Here is a 19,619-nt window from a genome sequence, read left to right as displayed (position 1 = left end):
ACGTCCCATAAAGGCCTGATCTCTAAAAAGAGCAGGTCTTACTGGATCCGAAGGAGAGCCAGATTTAACCTGCAAAGCAAGTTTGTCAAACCCCTCCGGAAGAAGTGGGGGAAATGAAAGCAGGGTAGGGTGGCGTAGAGCCCCGTTAGAGACTCCCAGGTCAATCCCTGTGCTGGGGAAGGCATGGTAAATAGCCTGAACCTTTCCCAGAAAGTAAGAGGCAAGGGATTCGCAATGGGAGGTGGATCCCACAGCCACAAAGGAAGTCCGCTTCGCCAGAAGATCTTTCACGGCCTTGAAGATGATCTTTGACGGGTTTGAGCTGTTGCGAATTTCAGCAGCATAAAATGCCGCACAGGCTCGACAAATTGCCCGGTGGTAAGTCTTGACGGAAGCAACATATGCAGCTTTCAAATCAGCCTCATAAGTCTTCCGCCATGCTCTTTCCGCCCGTCTACAGGTTCCCTTCAAGGCACGTAAGACGCTGTCGTACCAAGGGCTCGACTCTCTGGTGCTGATTTTACTCGATACAATAGGAATTAGAGAGTCCAGGGCACTGGTAATCCAAGAGCAGAAATGGTCATAGCCCTCTTCCACGTCATTCAGTGGGCCCAGCGGATCTACCGCTAGGAGGCGGTGAAAGTCTTCAAGCCCAAGTTTGTTCCAATGCCTCCTAGATACCCGTCTGACCAAAGAGGTGGAAAAGGTCACAGGTAAAGGACATTGGATGGTCACCAGAGAATGGTCTGTCCACGCTAACGGGGAGATGGATATAACTTTGGTCTCAGCCAGATTGGTGAAAAAGGGGTCCAGGATATGTCCCCCTACATGGGTGGGCTGAGATACCAACTGGGAGAGCTGAAAGGCCTCTAAATCAGCAGAGATGCTGCGTACCGTCAAGTTGGTAGGAGTATCGAAATGTATGTTCAGATCACCCAGGATGGAATAGTTAGCACAACCTATAACTTGTGTGCTAACAGCATCGGGGAAAGAATTTCTGAACACCACATCGCTACCCGGTGGACGATAGACAACCATCCCAGAGAACGTAAACTGGGGGCTGACTAAGATCTTGAAAGAGGCACTTTTACAGCCGGCAATATTAAGGCCGCAAATGTTAACCAATTCATGCGTATGTAACATGGAAAACTGGGTTGAATAAAATCTGATCATCTCTATGTCTAATCAGATGTGGTATGAATAATTATACTGACAATACACAAAATCTGATTCAGCATACTTTTGTAAACCTCATTTGGGCATAGTATCTACTTGCATGGCAATGACTGCTAATAACATGTGAGGATTACAATTAAAAACGGTTCTTTTTTTTTTTCAGTCCTGAAGTAGCAACAGGCACACGCCGCGAAACAAGTGTCATCTGGAAATATTTTGTTCGCTGGAATCACTCTATTGATGTTGAAAAACACCCTTATTGATAAGAACATTTTAGGCGGCTAGTAGTTTGTTGTGGCTATAAATATTGTTGAGATCAATTAATGCGATATTAGACTTTGCTTGAATGATACTTTATTGTTAAGAAAAATGTATGTGATATTGGAGATGTCTTGAATAAATATGTTGGTGAAAGTAAATTTTTACATATCTCTAGCGATTTATTATTTGGTATCACTAGCCCTCTATGAATATTCTACGTAAATTCATGCAGGAGGAAGCCTATAATCCTTTGAGCGCTCGATTGAGCCAACATGCACTGAGGAAAAACAGTAATGGCCACCAAGGACGCTGTAGCATCTGCAATTGGAGGAAGATTAAATGTGGGCTGAACCAGAGGAAGACATGTCACTGCAGCCCCTGCTCTCGGACGTGGACATAAAAAGTTAAGGGAAAACCCCATATACTCTGCCTCCTCCTAGTAGTTTCCGGTTTTAGATTCAATAGAATTGTTTAATCAAAATGGGAGCATGAACTTGATCTGCAGTTTCCCACGAGTGATCACAGGGATTACACCCCTTCCAATCAATAAGATTTGGAAGTTTCCATTTAAAGTCTGGGGTATCACAAATTTCATAAACCTCATACATACATCATAAGAGTTCAGAAGAAGGCCTTTCTGACCACAGTTAAAAAAAGCCCTTGGTCCCGTCATCATGCCCTTTCTTGCTCCATTAAAGGATCTTTAGTAAAACCCACTTGCACTGGTTCATCTTCAGAATCAAAGGTCTTAACAGATGCCTTAGTGAAGGCTTTTGACATGTTATTTACTAAGAGACTTGTAAAAAGTCCAGAGCTTTCCGTATTGAGGAGTTTTCCATGGTCAAGTTCTGAACTTGTAGAATTCCATTGTTTACAGCAGTTAAAGGTTCTTGGTTAATTTTTAGATTGTATTGGTATCTGTACTTTTTAAGAGCAAGTCTTCTTGGTGATGTAGTGTTTTCTTGGTGCATAGGAACGGCCTGCTATTCACAGAAACAACCCTGACAGCAGAACTGGGTGTCTAGGACTGCTCCAGAAAATAATTACCAGCAAGAAGGGGAAAAGCTGGAGACCAAAAAAAACCTTCCAAATGTTCAGGCCAATCAGCAAAGCGAAAAGCAGGAGAAGACAAAGCAAAACTGAAGAATGCAAACATTCCACAAATCCAGGAGTAAGCAATTAAGCAAGTAAAATGTTACCCAACTGGACTCAAATGGAGACCCCTTTCATAGTACCAAACAGGATGTGATGTATTGTTAGGTCTGGCCATCTTGGATAGGAAACAAAAGGGAAAAATATCCATAGGTTATGTTGCGTTTCCGACACTCTACCAATAAAGATACTATTATGCAGGTTGTTCCAGGAATGAGTATGGAATTAATAAGAATTGTCATGGTGCAGAATAACACGTCTGCACATGGTGTTTCTGAGATGCTGACGTGCAGGATGAAATTACCTCATAAAATTTTTTTGCCCACCGAGGACAACATGGTGTGCAGAACCGAAGGAAGCAGAAGTGCGGCTGAGCCTGCAGAAGACATACGTCACTGCAGCCCCCGCGCTCAGCAGCAGGAGGAAAAAGGTAAGGGAAAAACCCTTAAATTAATGGCGTAAATATAGATGGATACACATAAGCGGGACTGAATAATGAGTTATACCTGCATGGTGTGAAAAAGACGCTTACCCTGAGCCCCCCACCTGCTGTGTGTTTGTCGCAATTGTGTGCCTTTGTTCTATGGTGAGCACTCATCTGAATGCAAGCTAGGGACTGTTGCCCTCTGCATTAAGCTTCAGTATGATAATTGCAGACAATGTAAATAAACATGATGGTTTAGCCCAAGATGTCTAAAGCGCAGTCGGAGAGACTGTAGATATTGCAAACTCCATGGATAGAGAAGAGACTGACCCCCTGCAAACCGTAGAAACTATGGTCGTTAGATACAATAAGACATTTTATCAAATTCTACAGGCGATACTGAACACAAAAATCATGTTGGATGCTAACATTGACTCTATAGGGATATAAGTAAATCTACTCAGATTGGATCGGAAAAAACTGGTGGAACGAGTTACCGAAACAGAATCAAAGTTAAGCTCTATGAGACATTTGGTGATCGAGCCTCAAACACAACTCAAAAAACTTTACTCAAAGGTAAATTACCTACAGTTTCACATGGAAGTGGCTAAGGGCAGCTCCATGAGAAACAGCATACACCTGATTCCTGAATGGCAACCCATAGCACAATGTAGAGAGGTTTCTAGAGGAATGGCTGACCAAAGTAGCTTTTAAAGAAACACAAACCAAGACTTTTCAACTGATCATGCACACAGAGTCCTGGGTCGCTCACCTGTCCCTGGGGCGCCGCCCCACCCCATGGAAGCACCTCTTTTCTACTATCAAGACAGAGACTTGGATCTTTCCGATGGTGTAGAAGCATCATCCATGGATGATATAAGACAGCATTGTGATGGTGTTCCCAGACTATACCACTGCTATACAATGACAGCATTACTCTTTTACAGACATACAATGGTTGCTTTGTCAAATGATAATATGTATGACCTAATAACTCCGGCCAAACTGCTGGTGACTGCAGAAGGTAAAACACAATTTTTTATCACACCCGAGGAGACACTGACCTGGAAGCATCAGCAAGACTATCTGTGTCCCTGAACAATGACAACACCAAACAGAAACGGAGACAGCAATATTAAGAACTTGAGAGATGTCAATATAGACCTAGCTCACCCACCCCGGAACAATCGGCCATAGAGAAGCCCAGGGTGGTGGAAATAGTATTGCAATACTGGGCTAACAGAAAGATCACGCCAGACATCAGGAGAAACTCATCGAACGAAAAGCATGATTCCAAAGAAGGCGGACAACACGACAAATCTCATGGCTCACCAGAGGTTACACCTATTACTGCAGGTTAATAAAAGGTTTCCCCATGGCAGTAAGGTACATCGATCTGACATGAGCTGCCAATGGTAAGAATGATAAACCCTTCAGTTTCCAAATGGCTCACCCCATAAATGCTTAGCACAGTAACATGCACCACAGCCTGTTTGGAAATCTATGCTCACACTGGGAGCTTTGTTGCTTGTATGTTTTGGCAGGATAGTTTTCCACACCTTTGCAAGGAAGTTAAAAGATCAGTCATTTAATTGGTACACAATAAGAAAAAGATGACTTGGATAATCACCTACTTATCTATACTGGAAATTGTAAATGCATTCAGAGTGGCACTTATAAGGAAGGGTTTCAACACAGCACAAATTTGCAAACAGCCCCCCTCAAAAAGCCATAGTATGGCCAGGTTGCATACATGTAATTGTGTTACATGAAACATGCAGGCACAACATAAAAAATATAAAATTTGCACCGTACAGAAACTAAACAATTTGCACTTTACTTTCCTGATGGAAATTCACTTAATACTTACCAAACTAGAGATACTTAGGAAGAAATGGAGGGGACAGTCGGTCGGAACTGCATTCTCCAGAGACACCCTGATTTAGATTGCCCCAGGGTACCCATTTACCATTAAAAAACATAACTGATATAGAAGGCAGATATGAAATTCTGGAGGGAATGCTGAATGGCCCACTCCAACATACAGTCCCAGAACTTACATCTAACTGAGATGTGGCGAGAGAAACACCCAGATACACAGGAGTGAAACTCACTCTACGTAGAAATCACCACCCAGAACATGAGGAAACTCCAGACCATGCAGAACACAACAGCCAGACACCTCCTCAACGACCCCAGACAGACACACATCAGCCCTACCCTCAGGAAACTCCATTCGTTACCAGTCACAAAGAGATGGCAGTTTAAGCTGCTCATCAATGTTGACAAGGCACTGTACAACGAATTTCCTGCCTACCTCAACATACGAGTGAATTTCCACCAACCCACCAGCGAACTCAGTTTTGGATCCCCCTAGCAGCTAACCAGCGCATCTGCCGGGTTAACAGCGGAAGTTGCTCCTTCTCTCACTAAGTGACTAAGACCTGGAACACCCTGCACCTCAGAACCTCAGCATCGCTCAAACAGAAGGACCTCATGAACTCTCACTAAGTGACTAAGACCTGGAACACCCTTCCCCTGCACCTCAGAACCTCAGCATCGCTCAAACAGAAGGAACTCAGGAACTGGATGTTCAGCAAATAAGATCCCACAGCATGATCCCACAGTGCCTGGAGACCCTCACAGGTGATGCAGCTGCGCTGTAAAAATACTGATTGATTGATTGTTTTTCTCATCAGAAAATGGTATCCATACCCATCATGGTATGTTCTTTGTGGGAAATGGGGTGGCTCATGCTGTTACCGATGTAGCCTATTTAGGTTGCTAGGTCACACAGAACCCGACCACAACCCATTATTGAAGACTATTGTATTGGGTGACACATTGCCAGCAATTCCTACCTGGCGACTGTGCCCGAGGCATTACTAGACGTTCCCTTTCTCAATGCTATTGTGTTGGAAAGTGGGTTATTGGTAGGGGCAAATGTAGGTCTGCCACTGGCAATAAGGCCACTAACACATGTAGGACTCAGCATAAGTCTTAGAGAAAATTATTTCTATGCTCAACTCTTGGTAGCTTGGCTGCAGGTAGGCTTAACTTCAAAGACAGGTATGTAAAGCATTTAAAAACACCAATTCAGTAAATAATTAAGACACAACACATAATAAAATCCAATACCAATTTATAAAAATAGGAAATATTTTTATCTTTAAAATGACACCAAAACAACCAAAAATTCCAATGTAGGGAACCGGAGATATGAATTTTTAAAGATTTAGCAAATTATAGCACTTAGAAGATAATAGCACCATATTGTGATACCTGCTCGCGATAGACCGGGCCAAAGTCAACGTTTCAGGCCGGGCGTGATGGAGCCCTGAGCGGCTACAGCTCGCGGCAGGTCCAGGTCTCAGTTTCTACCTTCACACTTAGAAACTTTTCTGGAGCTTTTCTCCCAAGGGCCCTCAAAGTTCCCAGCCAGTCCGGATCCGGTGAGGGTTCGCCGGCTTGCTTTTCGACGAGCTCCCGGTCAACTTCCCTGGAGTGGACTTAGAAAGTTTTCCTTTAACGCTTCAGCGGGGCAACCCAGGAATCCAGGCCGGCACCCGATGGAAGGCAGGAGACTTGGCTCTCGCTGTTGCTCCTGGTCACCTTTTCTACAAGCGCACTCAGAAACGTTTCCGGAGCTTTTTCTCTAGGGGTCTCTTGATGCTCCTCATGTAGCCGGATCCGGTGAGGGTTTGCCGGCTTCAGTTTTCTTCTAATCCCAGTCAATCTCTGGAAGTTGGAGCGATGGAGCTTTTAGAGGGACGAACCTGGTTGGCTTGGCCGGCTCGGGGTTGAAGGCAGGCGGCCTGGCTGGCCAGATTGAGTCGGTCCCTCTATGGAGCTTTTTTTCAAAGTTGCTTCAAAGTTCTCCAAACTTCTTGAACGTCTTCCTGAAGTTCCTCAAGGGGTCCCAAAGTGTCTCAAACTCACTCCAACGGTCTGGGAGCTCCAAGATTGTCCTTGAAAGTTGAGGACTTCAGTTCCAACAATCCACTGGTACAAAACTCTTACAAATCCAATGGTAGTTCTCCAAGGTGTAGAGTTAAATGGTGATGTTCCAGATGAGCTCTTTTAACCTGTAGCTTTCAGGGAGTCCACTCTTTAGTTCTTTTTCAGCAAGATAATGCACAGGACTGTAGTTTCCGATGGTGCAGTCTTCAGAGGTCAGGCCTTAGAAATCTTTGCATAGCAAAACTTCTCAACAGGGCACTTCTTGCTTCAGTAAGTTTCAAGCAGCAGATCTGGAGGGCTCTGCCCGCTCTCAGATACTTATTCCAAGTTCTCTGGGTCAGGCAGGAGGTCACTTCTGACCAATCAGAGCAGGGTAACTCCATCAATATATGACCACATCCTGTAGAGTGTGGCGTTATTTTGTCCCAGAGTGCATCAAATCTTCCAAATCCATAATGGGTGATTTTCCAGCAAGGAGGTAAGACCTGGATAAACACACCCCATAAGATGGTTAATTTACTAAGACTCTCCCCCCCCCACCTCTGCTCATACCTTCCTTAATCCTACCATCTGCCTAAGGTGGGAAGTTCAGTGTTGTAAATGACACTGTTCACTGTTCTCCTCTTTGAAGAACATAGTTTATGACGACTCCCCCTGGCCTGGCATTCCTATGAAACAGCACACTGCCCTGCCAGCAGAGCTGGTTAACCCCGGGGGGCTCTTTATCACCTCTTCAAAGCAGGATGGCTAATCAACTCTGACCAATCAGGGCAGACCACTGAAAGGCTGAATTTGGACTTACAAACAAGAGTCTTATAACTTCTTGTATGTACACTTTAGGAGAAATTCAACAATATGATATTGTTGGATTTATAAATACCATTCTGGGAAGTCTTTGAATGGCATTTCTTGCCCTCTCCTATCAAGAGTTAATAATCAATAACTTCCTACCATGTTAACCTATGTAACAGAGGATTTGCAATGGGAAAAATGACTTGGGACATTTTTCCAGCACCAGGACTTACAAAACATATTTTATAAGTACTTGTCTTATATCTACAGGATCCCCACCCCATGTGCAACTAGGGGAGACTTTAGTGGTTCTGAATCTGTAGAAATATTGCAGATCCTCCCTCCACAGTGCTCTTAGCATCAAAATCAAATTTGAGCAGCACTTTACCACAATGTCAGGAGTGAAATGTGAACTTTCACTTACCACAGGGCATATAAAACTCATTTTTAAGGGTGTACCTTATACATATCTGACACTGCACCCCTGGGACACCTAGAGGAGACCCTGTGGTTCCTAATATGCCAAAACATTGTAGGTTATCTATTTGTAAGTGCCCCAAACCCCAAAGTCGAGTTTGGGCACAATTTACTTTTTAAAAGCAGTCCTGGCCCCAGGGCTGCTTTTAAACTGACCTCAGGCTTCAGTAGTGCACACATGCAAGTGCAAAAGAGAGCTGGCCTCTAAACTGCCATGCCCTAGGGTGCTAGGGACTTCGAGGTAGTTTCATTCCCCCTGCGATATTATATACTAGGTGCCTATAGGGTAGGTCATGCTAATCACAGGGGTACCCCACCATACCATTTTGTACCCTAGTGTATGTAGGTGTTTTTACAGTATTCTAATGTGTCTCTTTCAGCATAGCACTGGCCATGGTCAGGCAGAGCCCAGGGTCAGTCAGAGTCAGGTACCACCAGTATCAGTCAGCAAAAAGTTGGGGGGTACCCAGGTCACAGGATGACTTTGCAACATATTGAGAAACATATCAGCTACTTTGCAGCAGAACCCACCAACTAATGGAATTAGTTGAAGGTTGTTATCCGTGGAACGTGCCTGAAGAGCGGATACAAGGTAAAGAGGACTATCGATAGAGAACTAGCAAAAGCTGAAGAGCCAATAAAGAGTTGGAGATACAATCACAATTAGATACGCACCAAGCGCAAGGACTAACTGAAGCCAGACAGCAATACCACATATTAATAGACATATTAAATGGGGTCAATTACAGAGAATACATAGCCAGGGAACATACCAAAGGAGACAAAGTGGGGTGACTGTTAGCATGTGGAGAAGTGTGGCTCAGGGGTTAGAGGCGGCAGACCTGGAGCTTGAGTTCGGCCCTGGACCAGGGTTCAATTCCCCGCCTCGGCGGGTCTTGGGCTCAATAATTCCACGGACTCGTTAATTCTCGCTCCGGTGCCTTCTCGACTCACGGGTTCACACTCTGCGACTCTGGGCAATAGCTTGCTTAATCTCCACATCGGCCCCTCGCGGTGGGATGCCTGGCTTTCACCTTGTGGATACCCTGCCAGGTTTATCTCACAGGGGAATACCAGGACGGGTTCCCTAAGCAAGCGCGGAGATGCCCCAGGGTAAGTCATGCGCTATATAAGCTTCATACATTTACATACATTTACTAGACGTCGAGAAGGACTGAAAAAGTATGTGCATCTTGCAGACTGACATGGGTGAAATTATACAGACTCAAGCAGGGATTCTACAGCATTTGTAGATTACTACAAGGCTTTGTACAAGACCCCCCCACACCCCCAGAGACAACAGACCTGGAAAGCACCAAAACCTACTTAAGGACAATCCCACCAAATACACTAAACAGAGACAATGTGGCCATGCAAAAGGTCCCCTTCACTGAACAGGGAGTCGGGAATCTATCAAACAATTAGCTAGGGGGAACCTCCAGGAGCAGATGGCCTCCCTCCTCAGTTTTACATCATCTTTAAAGCAAAATGGATTCTGAAGCTGTCAACTATGTATGCGGATGTTCTGAAAAAAGAAGTCCTGAGGCAATTATTGTGGTGCTTCTAAAGGCTGGGAGAGACGCACAAAGGTAAAATCACACAGACCCCTAATCCTCCTAAATTCGGAAAGTAAACAAAGTAAAATACTGGTGAAAATGATAAATAGGTTACTACAACTGATTTGTGGGTAGGTCCACCCAGCCCAAAGTGGTTTATCCCAGGTTGCAAAACACACTCCACTTGAGATATCTCTTCCACGTCCAAGACGAGGCTCCTTGGGATCACAGATGGGCTTTCAATACTTTATCATCAGATTTCCTGTGCTGCGGAGAATGGGACTGAATGATTGAATCCTTAAGTGGATTGCATTGATGTATGCTCACCCAACCGCCAGAGTGAGTGTAGATAGGGGTATTCGATCAGGAGGGGCACTAGACAGGGGTGTCCTGTCTCCCTATTGTTTTTTGCACTGACAAAGGAGCCACTAGCAAGCGTGATAATGCATTTTCCCTCTGTTTCAAGAGATGGAACAGACCGACGTCCTTCCCCTCACCCCCCTCAACCACAGTGACTTGGGATCCCCACTAAAATCGGAAATGAATACTTTTATATACCTCGCTATCCATATTTATCACAATGAGGCGAAGCTCATGGCTGGTAAATAGCCATCTTGTTTAAGCAGATGTCAGGAATAACCTGCCCCTCTCCCTGATGGGAAGACTGGTAATCTCTAAAATGCTTGGCCCAGCAGATAATGATTATACATACGTGTTCTAAGAACCTCAATTGGTTGCTGTCGAGATTGGTATGGGGCACCTCTAGAAGATGGCTGTTGATCTGATCCGTTGATAAGGGAGAAATAGGTGTGCCAAACTTTTAAACAAATTACTGGACTTTGATGAGACTCATGTCAGGAGGAATGAGTCGACAGACTGAGACATTGATGTATGCTGTTGTGATGCCAGCTTACTGGCCAAATCCTCTATACTGAAGGCTCGAGGGGAAGATAAACTTAATACAGAGCTAACAAACAGAACTTGAGACGGGATATTAAGACCCTAAGACTATCAAGAAATTCTATATTTAATTTCACACAGATGAATAATTACATCAGACATACCTGACCACTGTAAGATTCATGTATAAAGATGCCTGTGATGCTTGCCCCAGCTGTGGACCTATACAAGCGGACATCTTGCAGATGGTATGGGAGTGTGCAGAAATAAGGTGTTATTGATATATAAGGTGCTCGTGCTTCTGCAAGAAGTGACCAACAAATGCTTATAACCCAGTCCAGAGATGTCCCTCCTAAGGAGCAAGAGCAGAACAGAGAGCACTAAATATCTCTAAATGTTTAGATTAGGGCCTGATCTTTGCCAAAAGAAACACTGCCATGGGCTGGAAGGCAAGAGTTGCGCTTAGCTTTAGAAAGTGGCTTAAAGAAGTAGAAAAATGGGTGTTCTGTGGAGGTGTCTGCTCTTGAAGTGCTAAAGAGAAGGGCGGATTCCACCTGGTGGCTCTTGCTGTGAAGTCAGATAACAGACCTCCCTAAACCTTCTCTGTGGGGTACTGTGTGGCATACTGCTATCATCTGAAGACTGTTCTGATCCAAAGGTCTCGGAATCAGGATGTAGATGCGTGGGCCTTTTCTCGATGCATGACGAAATGCTCAGAACCGAAACTGCCGCCGCTATGACCCCTGCTGTTGTGGCCACAGTAGCTGTTGTGGCCACAGTAACAGTAGCCTGTATTCTGCAGGACGTGCACGGTAGCTGCATGTATATGGTGTCTACGTCTGATCTTGGGGAGGGGGGGTTATTGTTACTGCTGTTCGAATGGCACACTAGAACGGAAAGTGGTTTTGCAGTTCTGGACAAAAAGTGGTAAACCTCAGCCAGCCTGATAGCTAATGGAATCCGATTTTGCAAACATTCATCAATTTGCCAATGATGGAGTCAGATACTTTCTCTCCTCCTCGTAGTATGAAAATAGCTGTCTTTTTATCCCATTGGGAATACGTATTTTAAAAAAGGGGCCAAGATCTTTGCACATTTGGCAATCACAGCAGCCCAAGGTCGCCATTGCATTGGCCGGCCGTCCTGGAGAGATGTATGTACCTGCCACTGACGAGTCTCGCTTGTCCAGTAAGCCCAGGCTCTCCTTCCTTTTCAGGAGATGCTTTACATGGAGACGAGGGGCTGGTGAGTAGCGCTCTGCAGCTTTTGGTACATCTCTGACTCTGCTGGTACGGCCAATCAAGCCTCAAGAGGCAGACCCAGTAGTCATATCGTTGTTTTCAGCCTTAGTACCTCACTGACTCAGTGGCTGCACTTTGCATCAGCTTTCCTCTCACATCTACTACTGGTGTGGCTCTCAGAGTCTTCTTCAGTATGTCATTAGAATCATAGACAAAGCGTTCAGTTTGTTGCACTTGAATGCTCTCGCTGTAAGAGCATGGACGCCAGTGAGTTATCCACCTCTCCTGCTGAGCTGACAATACTGCCATCCCAATCTAGGCTGGTCCTCAAAGACCTCACCTTCTGCTTCTTCCTCAATGTCATCCTCTTCTAGTGTCAGCACCCTTTATCCTTGGACACTTATCAACACATAGATTACTGTACTTTTATTATGTTATTAAGGTAGTAATATGCTTACAAGCAGGGGCAACGTTGTCAACAGTGACAATGTTTGCACAAAACACAGTGGCAAGTAATATGGCTGTTTGTGTGTTTTAATGCTACATATGACACAGGTCCTGTGTGTTAACATGGCCACTGTGTGTGCAATAACTGCACTGAAGTATCTAATAGAAAAGCAAGGTGCACAAAACGGGCAAGCTCATTTCCAACCAGAGCTTTATAGCACAGACTAACAAAACATGTGCTCGATTGTCAGTTCTCTCTAAGGCTCATGTTAAGCCAGAGGAGGTATTTTTCAATTCGCTGAAGATCTCTAATAAGCACAGCAGCTAAAAGGGGGCTTCAAGGAGAAGAAACCTTGCAAGTTTCGTCAAGAAGGAAGGAGAGAAAGTATTGCAGCAGTAAGTGTCCGTTAACTTTCTAAAACCTGAACAGTTTTGTTCACTGTGCGATGCTGGGATGCAACTATGACATCTAAGGATACTGAATACCACATTTTCCAAAACAATCAGCATTCGTTAGTAACATGTATATTACAGTTACATACATACTACAGGGGTATTGGGAAGGATGAGATTGGCCATTATTTACACGTGTTGGGTTGGAGACATACTGACATCCACTGGAGGCATCACCTAGCCTCTTTTTTAAACCCTCCTTGTTTAAGCAATCAACACAGACCTCATAACCCTACTTAGTCTATTGAAGGGTAAGTTTGCATTTTGTGCATGATATCTGATGGGAAATAGGGGAATTTTGTAAAAACAAGGATGCTTTGTAGGATGCGAGTTAGTGACCAGCTAGTGAGACTGCTCTTGTCTTTCCATGTAGTTACAAGGAAATAAAGCAAATCAAACGTGCATACATGGATATCACAAAATAATCATACTGAAAAACAATCTGGGTGAATAACGGAACACATAACCCCCCTGAGAACTCAGGCATAGAAAGGCTGAAATGATCTGCTACTCTAGATACGAAAACGGGCATCTCGGTTTTTCGAAATAAACTACTTTTGTAACTTGATGAAGTAAAGTTAAATGAGGTTATTTCAAAAGAAAATGTTTGATGAGGAAATAGGCTGAAAACAAATGTTATGTTATGTTATGTTACTATTTGTTTTGTAGAGCGCTCAGCTGCTCCAAAGAGCGTCCCGGCGATGTGCATTACAATGTTTTTAAATTAACTTACACTTATGCTTGATTCACACAGAAAGAAGTGTTCATATTGATAATTTCTGAATACAAAACCATGCATGCTTTATTTTGCCAATAAATCAGAAAATGAGTTGTAGAGACTTTATGATTCGGTCAAATGGCCACTGTCCCCTGGCTTTGTACTTCCATTTCAAATATGGTGTTGGCATGAACAGCGTAAGTATGTTTCAGTGAACAGTGTAACTGTTTTTGTCAAAACAAGTCCTGATTGGGTGTTTTAACGTGAAGACATATTCACTGCAGATAATCCACTTTGATCCTCTAGCTGGAAGAGGGGGGCCTCAAAAGAAAAAGGAACGGTCTGGTTTTAAATTTAGGGCCTAAAGAATTACTTGAAAAATGAGCCAAAAATCTTTACAAACACATACTCTAAGTCAGGGGTGTCCAACGTAGATACCGGTGTAACAGATCAATTGCAGGCGCTCAGGTTACCCAGATAAGATGTTTACATACATCTGATTTTAAATAATCTACAAAGTGATTATCCTTAAAATGTAGTATGAATCCAGCCCTTTTGGACTTACGTTGGACATCCCTGCTCTTAGTTACAGAACGGACTACTTAAGGCAGAAGCACCTTCCGTTTATTTTGAATAACCTAGGCCTAAACAGGGGCAATGTACATGAATGAATAAACCTCTCTGCCCTTTAAAGCAGACATTTACTCCATACTAATGCCTAGTCCTGATGACGCATTCAGTTTCTCTGGTAGTAACCAGAGATTATTGCTTGTGTCTATCTTGTCACTATGATTACGATACACATGGAAAATCACTCAAAACAAATGTTAATACAAAATATATTTAAATACATATTATTTTACACACGCCTATCTTATCTTGGGGGCATATATATATTTGTTAAAAAAACTACTTTAATATATTTGAACAGCTTTCATAACAAAAAGGAAAGTTTGTTGCTGGGAGTTACAAGAACCCTTTTAATCAACAAAATGATAAATCAATAGAAGACGGGTACGTTCAGAACTATAGGAACCCAACCCTTTTATTTCTGGTTTTGGAATAATATTATGTGACATAGTCACCTGTTTTAGGCATAGACAGTCACATTTCTGAGTGCTGATGTCTAATCTAGGACAGCTCTATACACATGCACAATTCCTGCACGGTACATCGGAACATGGAAACCGTAAAACTCTCATAGTGAATCAAAAGAAAGAAGTCTAGTTGGGTTGAGGCAAAAGAAAGGCTTTAGAGAGTTTCCTGCTGATACAAGGTTTAGTTCAATAATAAGGTTAAAGGGAAGACTTTCCACTGCATGGAGGTCAGCGGTGTCAGATGCCTGTCCTCAATGAGGACATTCTGCATTAGAGAAGGGGTTTGCTCTAGCATTGGAAAAAGGGGAAGAAAAAGGACTTTGTAGTGAGCTATTTGGGTGTTTCCACTAACTAGGTTCTAAAAAAATCACGGAAATGGCATACTTCCTTCCTCTTTTCTTAAGCGTGTACATACTTCCTCTTTACATATGTGCATACATAATACTTAAAGATGCTCTCACCTGTAAGGAAACTCTGTTGAATTTGTGTCCTGAGCACTATCAGGCAGGTTGTCTTTTCTGCCTGGAACCAGATATCCCCAGCCATGCTTGTCAGAGTGATGCAGAGGGAATCCGTCCCACGTCAGCCTCATCAGCTTTGGGGTCACCCTCATCTGCAGACTCATGAGGCTCGGGCCCGGGACCCAGTCTGGATCACCAAACCTGGGGCACAGCTTGCGGTACCATCTGGGAACAACGATAAGGAGTAAAACAACAGCAGCCCTTTGCAAACAACAAACCCTTCTGGTTTATGATGGCATTTTTATTGTATGCGAAATATAATGATGCTGATTCTAAGAAACCACATTTTTGAAATACTTAATAAGAAAACATATTACAATATTTTTGGGGTCGTTTTTATAAAGCCCAAATTTGACCGTAGGTATCAGAGCACTTACTTGAGCACCAGTTACGTTACAGACGGACACATTCATTTTGTGAGGCACAGCAGATTAAGTGATTTGCCCAGAATCACGGATTTTGAGCGTCCCTGCCGATACTCGAACCCGCATTACCATCTTTGAGGTCGACTGCTCTAGCCATTTGGCCACATCCACTTCTTTATATTAATTTTGCATTTCAAAATTGACAATTGCACAAAGATCTATGCATAGTTTGAGTACTTGCTGACATTAATTGATGACGGACATTGCTTGCATTGTCGTTTTTATCCGTCCCACACAAACTGCTCTGCAAGTCATGAAATTATTTTTTTCTACATGCTGCTATCTCTTGGGAAGTACAAATGAAATTTCATTTGCAGATCTAACATTGCTCACTAAGATTCATACGAACAGGTAGTAACATGTCTGCAGAAAGTAACATCACTGCATTTCCTAGCCTCCATCTGCACAGGAAGTGACATCACTAGGTTTCCACCAAAACTATATTTATAAGAAGCTAGACAAGCAGACATTACTTATTGCCCCTCCCCCACTTCAATCAACACCTTTCAGAGTCCTATTACCCAGGCAACCCCACCTAAAGGCAGACAAGGGCATGACCTGTTTTGGCCAGTTAGTGCCCCAAGGGGCCATAGGCCAGGTACCCTACTCCCCCACATCAGATGATAACCTGCAGGATAAGATCTCTTCATGTGCCTTACCCAGCACCCTACACTTTACACTACCAATCCTCCTAACTGTACAAGTTATTTACCTTCTGTAACGCTCTGTCAGATAGAGACTATATCTACCTGCAGATTCCTCACCTTTTGAATATTCTCCAGGTGTCAGGTTGGATTAGGAAACTTTTCAGCAATACCACTGCGCGCCTGTAGGTGGCCCCATGTGGCTTGAGAATGACACTGTTGCACTCCAGAAATAACACGGGCAGCCCATATATGTGACACTCATAGGGGCTGGCATCAGTTGCTTTTGAGGCTGTTCGCACCGTCAGATGCAGACCCCCAACAACAGTTTGGTTGTGAACAGTGTGCAGATTCCTAGATTTGGGATCTTACTAACCCGTTTGTTGCTTCGAACGTTCTGCGCCAGTGCTGAACGTTCGAAGAAACGGGTGCGGCTGCGTCGGCCAACGGACGTGCGCAGCACTGGCAAGGTAGTGCTCGCGATGACCGTTGGGCGATGGGAGTAATAAAGGGGTTAAGGGATAGAGTCCAATCACAGAACGGGGAGGATGAGAGAGGCAGTGAGGAAGCGAACTGGGAAGATGGGAGAGGCGGTGAGGAACCAGCGGCTAAACAGAGTCTCTACCAGAAAGAATGTTAATTAAGTTAAATAAGTTGTTCTTCTGATAAAGGCTTTTAGTTGCAGATTCCTCACCACTTGAAAAGATACTGAAGCAGAACTTATCGAAGGCGGATCTTTGAATGGACTCAAACCAGAAAGTACTGCAGGACCAAGCAACCAAAATGCCATTCTCTGCAACCTGACTGTCCAGACAGTAGTTCTTTGTGAATGTGTGGAGGGACGCCCATGTCGTTTACTGGCACATGTTCAGGACATGAACTTGTACCACACAGTGGTAGCAACTTTGCCTCAGGCAGAATTAGTACAAAGTCTTTCTGTCGTCAGCTTTTTTAACTTAATTCAAAGCATGATCTAGTGGGAGATGGTTCTCTTCTTCACAGTCTTGCATCTTTTTGCTCTGAGAATCCCACAAAGAGATGCTTATACACCTGGTGTTCTTTAGTATGATCAATATAAGAGCTAAGAGCGCTCTTGGGGACAAAATACTAGAGCCTCTCCTCCTCCTTAGAGGGGTGCAGCAGAGCATAGAATGCTAGTAAGGTGATGTTTTGACCAATATAATACAGAATCACAACTTTGGGCAAAACCAGCACTGTCTGGGAAGAAGGTGGTGTAAGGTGGGTAGACAGACAGAGCTTGAAGCACACTCACAAGCTGCGTCAATGTGTTGGCAATGAGGAACACTGTCTTGAGGGCAAGAAGTTGCAAGGGACAGCTGTGAAGAGGCTCAAAGGTCCCACTGTGGCATGACAAAGAGAGAAGGAGGTAACATATGTTGTAAACCTTTCAAAAAGATGTACATAATTACAGAAGCCTTAAACAATGAGAAGTGATCCGCCAACCGTAAAAAAGGCTGACGGAGCAGAAAGGTATCCTTTAAATGTGCCTATGGCAAAGCCTTGATGAGTTAGGTACAAAACAAAATCAACAAAACATCAGATAACTTTGCCTTGTGGGGATCTTCTTGTCACATACAGCAGAATGGCACAAATGTATCTTAACGATAGGTATATGTAGTTTTTGTCAAGGCAAACCTGGCTGCCAAGATGGCAGGAGTGGTATCAGAGGAGAGGCATAAAGGAGTCCCGAGTTCCACTTGAGGCGGCAGGTGTCTCCGAGTGAGAGACATCTTTGGAACTCCCAACACACAGAAAAGCTGACATAGCACGTTCATTGCATTAGCAAACAGATCAAGGTAAGGTTTTCTGCATTCGCGTACCAGACCTTGCACAACCTCCGGGTGTAATAGCCACTCTTGATCTGCTAGGCACTGTCGAGCTGAGCTCCTTTGAGATCATGACGTGATCTGAGAGGTCCCCTTGATCTTGGGCCCAATAAGACTGAAGAACCTACTGCAGAGCTTGCATATGCCTTCTGGTGCGCCTGACGAGTGGGATGCATGAGGCCATCAGTCTCAGTGGCTTCACAGTTGACATCACTGAAATCCAGGACAGAGGCTGAAAGAGCTTGATCATAGCCTGTATGTTCTGGACTACTTATTTAGGAGGTAAGTCATGAAACTAAACCGTGTTCAGAATGGCTCAGATGAAGAAGAGAATCTGAAGAGGAGTCAGGTGTGACTTTGGCACATTGATAATGAACCCCAAAGTTGACAGGGGGTCCGCGCCTGGACCGCGCACAGCGCCAGAACCACTGGTCCACGCAAACGCCACGACGCCCGACTCGGCTAAGATACCAGCACCCTCCATGCACTCAACCCCGGACGAGAAAGCACCTGCTACCGGGCCACCCCGAACCACACCTAAGGACCCTTCACCTGCCGAACCTGCAGCTTCACAAGCATCCGCCCCGCCAAACCACCGCCCAGGAAAGAACCAAACCACCTCAGATGCATCCTCCTCAACATCTGCTCCGCCTGCAAACACGCTGTTGAACTCTGGGACCTACTCCACTCGACCGCTCCGCCGTCGCCTTCCTGACGGAGACCTGGCTGAACCCCACGTCAGCACCCGACATCGCCATAGCCATCCTGGAAGGTTACAAGATCCCCCGCAGGGACCGCCACAACGGAGTAGTTGGAGGAACACCCTCAGACTCTCGACCAACACCGAAGACACCCTCAGCACCGCCTAACACCTGCACTTCCAATCCACACCGACTCCAACACCAGCCTCAGAGGAACACTCATCTACAGACCCCCAGACCCCGACCACAGTTCAGCGACTCCATCGCCGACTTCGTCAGCATACACGCCCTCGCCTCCACGGATTACATCCTCCTCTTGGACCTGAACTTCCACCTCGAGAACAACAATGAGACCAACTCCACCACCCTGATCGACAGCCTCGCCAACCTTGGGCTCAAACAACTCGTCACTAAACCCACCCACGCCGCCGGCCACACGCTCGACCCCATCTTCTCCGCAAGTCCCCACAGCTCCTTCAGCTACACCACCAAACTCCACTGGACCGACCACCGGTGCATCTACTTCACCTTCAAGAAGCCCACCACGCACCACCGTACCCAACAGATGACTCGCCGCAGCTGGAACAAAGCCACCGATGACCAGCTAACCATCACCCTCGCCCAGAGCCCACCTGCCAACCCCACCGACCCCAACACCGCCGCCCACAGCCTCAGCCAATGGATCCACGACTGCGCCAACATCCTGGCCCCGATCAAGAAACCTTCCTACAGCAACACCAGTAAGAAAGCCAGCTGGTTCACCGAAGACCTCCAGGCGTCCAAAAGGACATGCCGAAAACTGGAAAAAAACTGGCTCCACGAACGAA

The 19,619-nt window shown here is 44.8% G+C and overlaps 1 protein-coding gene across 3 annotated transcripts in view; it reads right to left on the bottom strand.

The window, feature by feature from the left end:
* POLG (DNA polymerase gamma, catalytic subunit) overlaps positions 1-19,619 on the bottom strand; it is a 796,646-nt gene that overhangs the window by 398,447 nt on the left and 378,580 nt on the right. For all 3 annotated transcript variants that reach the window (XM_086958137.1, XM_086958139.1, XM_086958138.1), the window contains exon 10: positions 15,116-15,340. In XM_086958137.1, coding sequence (XP_086814263.1) covers positions 15,116-15,340 — 225 coding nt within the window. The remainder of the gene's footprint in view (positions 1-15,115; positions 15,341-19,619) is intronic.

This window comes from Lissotriton vulgaris, chromosome 2_1 (genome assembly GCF_964263255.1).
Source record: "Lissotriton vulgaris chromosome 2_1, aLisVul1.2, whole genome shotgun sequence".
Lineage (NCBI taxonomy): Eukaryota > Metazoa > Chordata > Amphibia > Caudata > Salamandridae > Lissotriton > Lissotriton vulgaris.
Note: the sequence above shows the minus strand (reverse complement) of the source record. Positions and strands in the feature narration are given on the sequence as shown.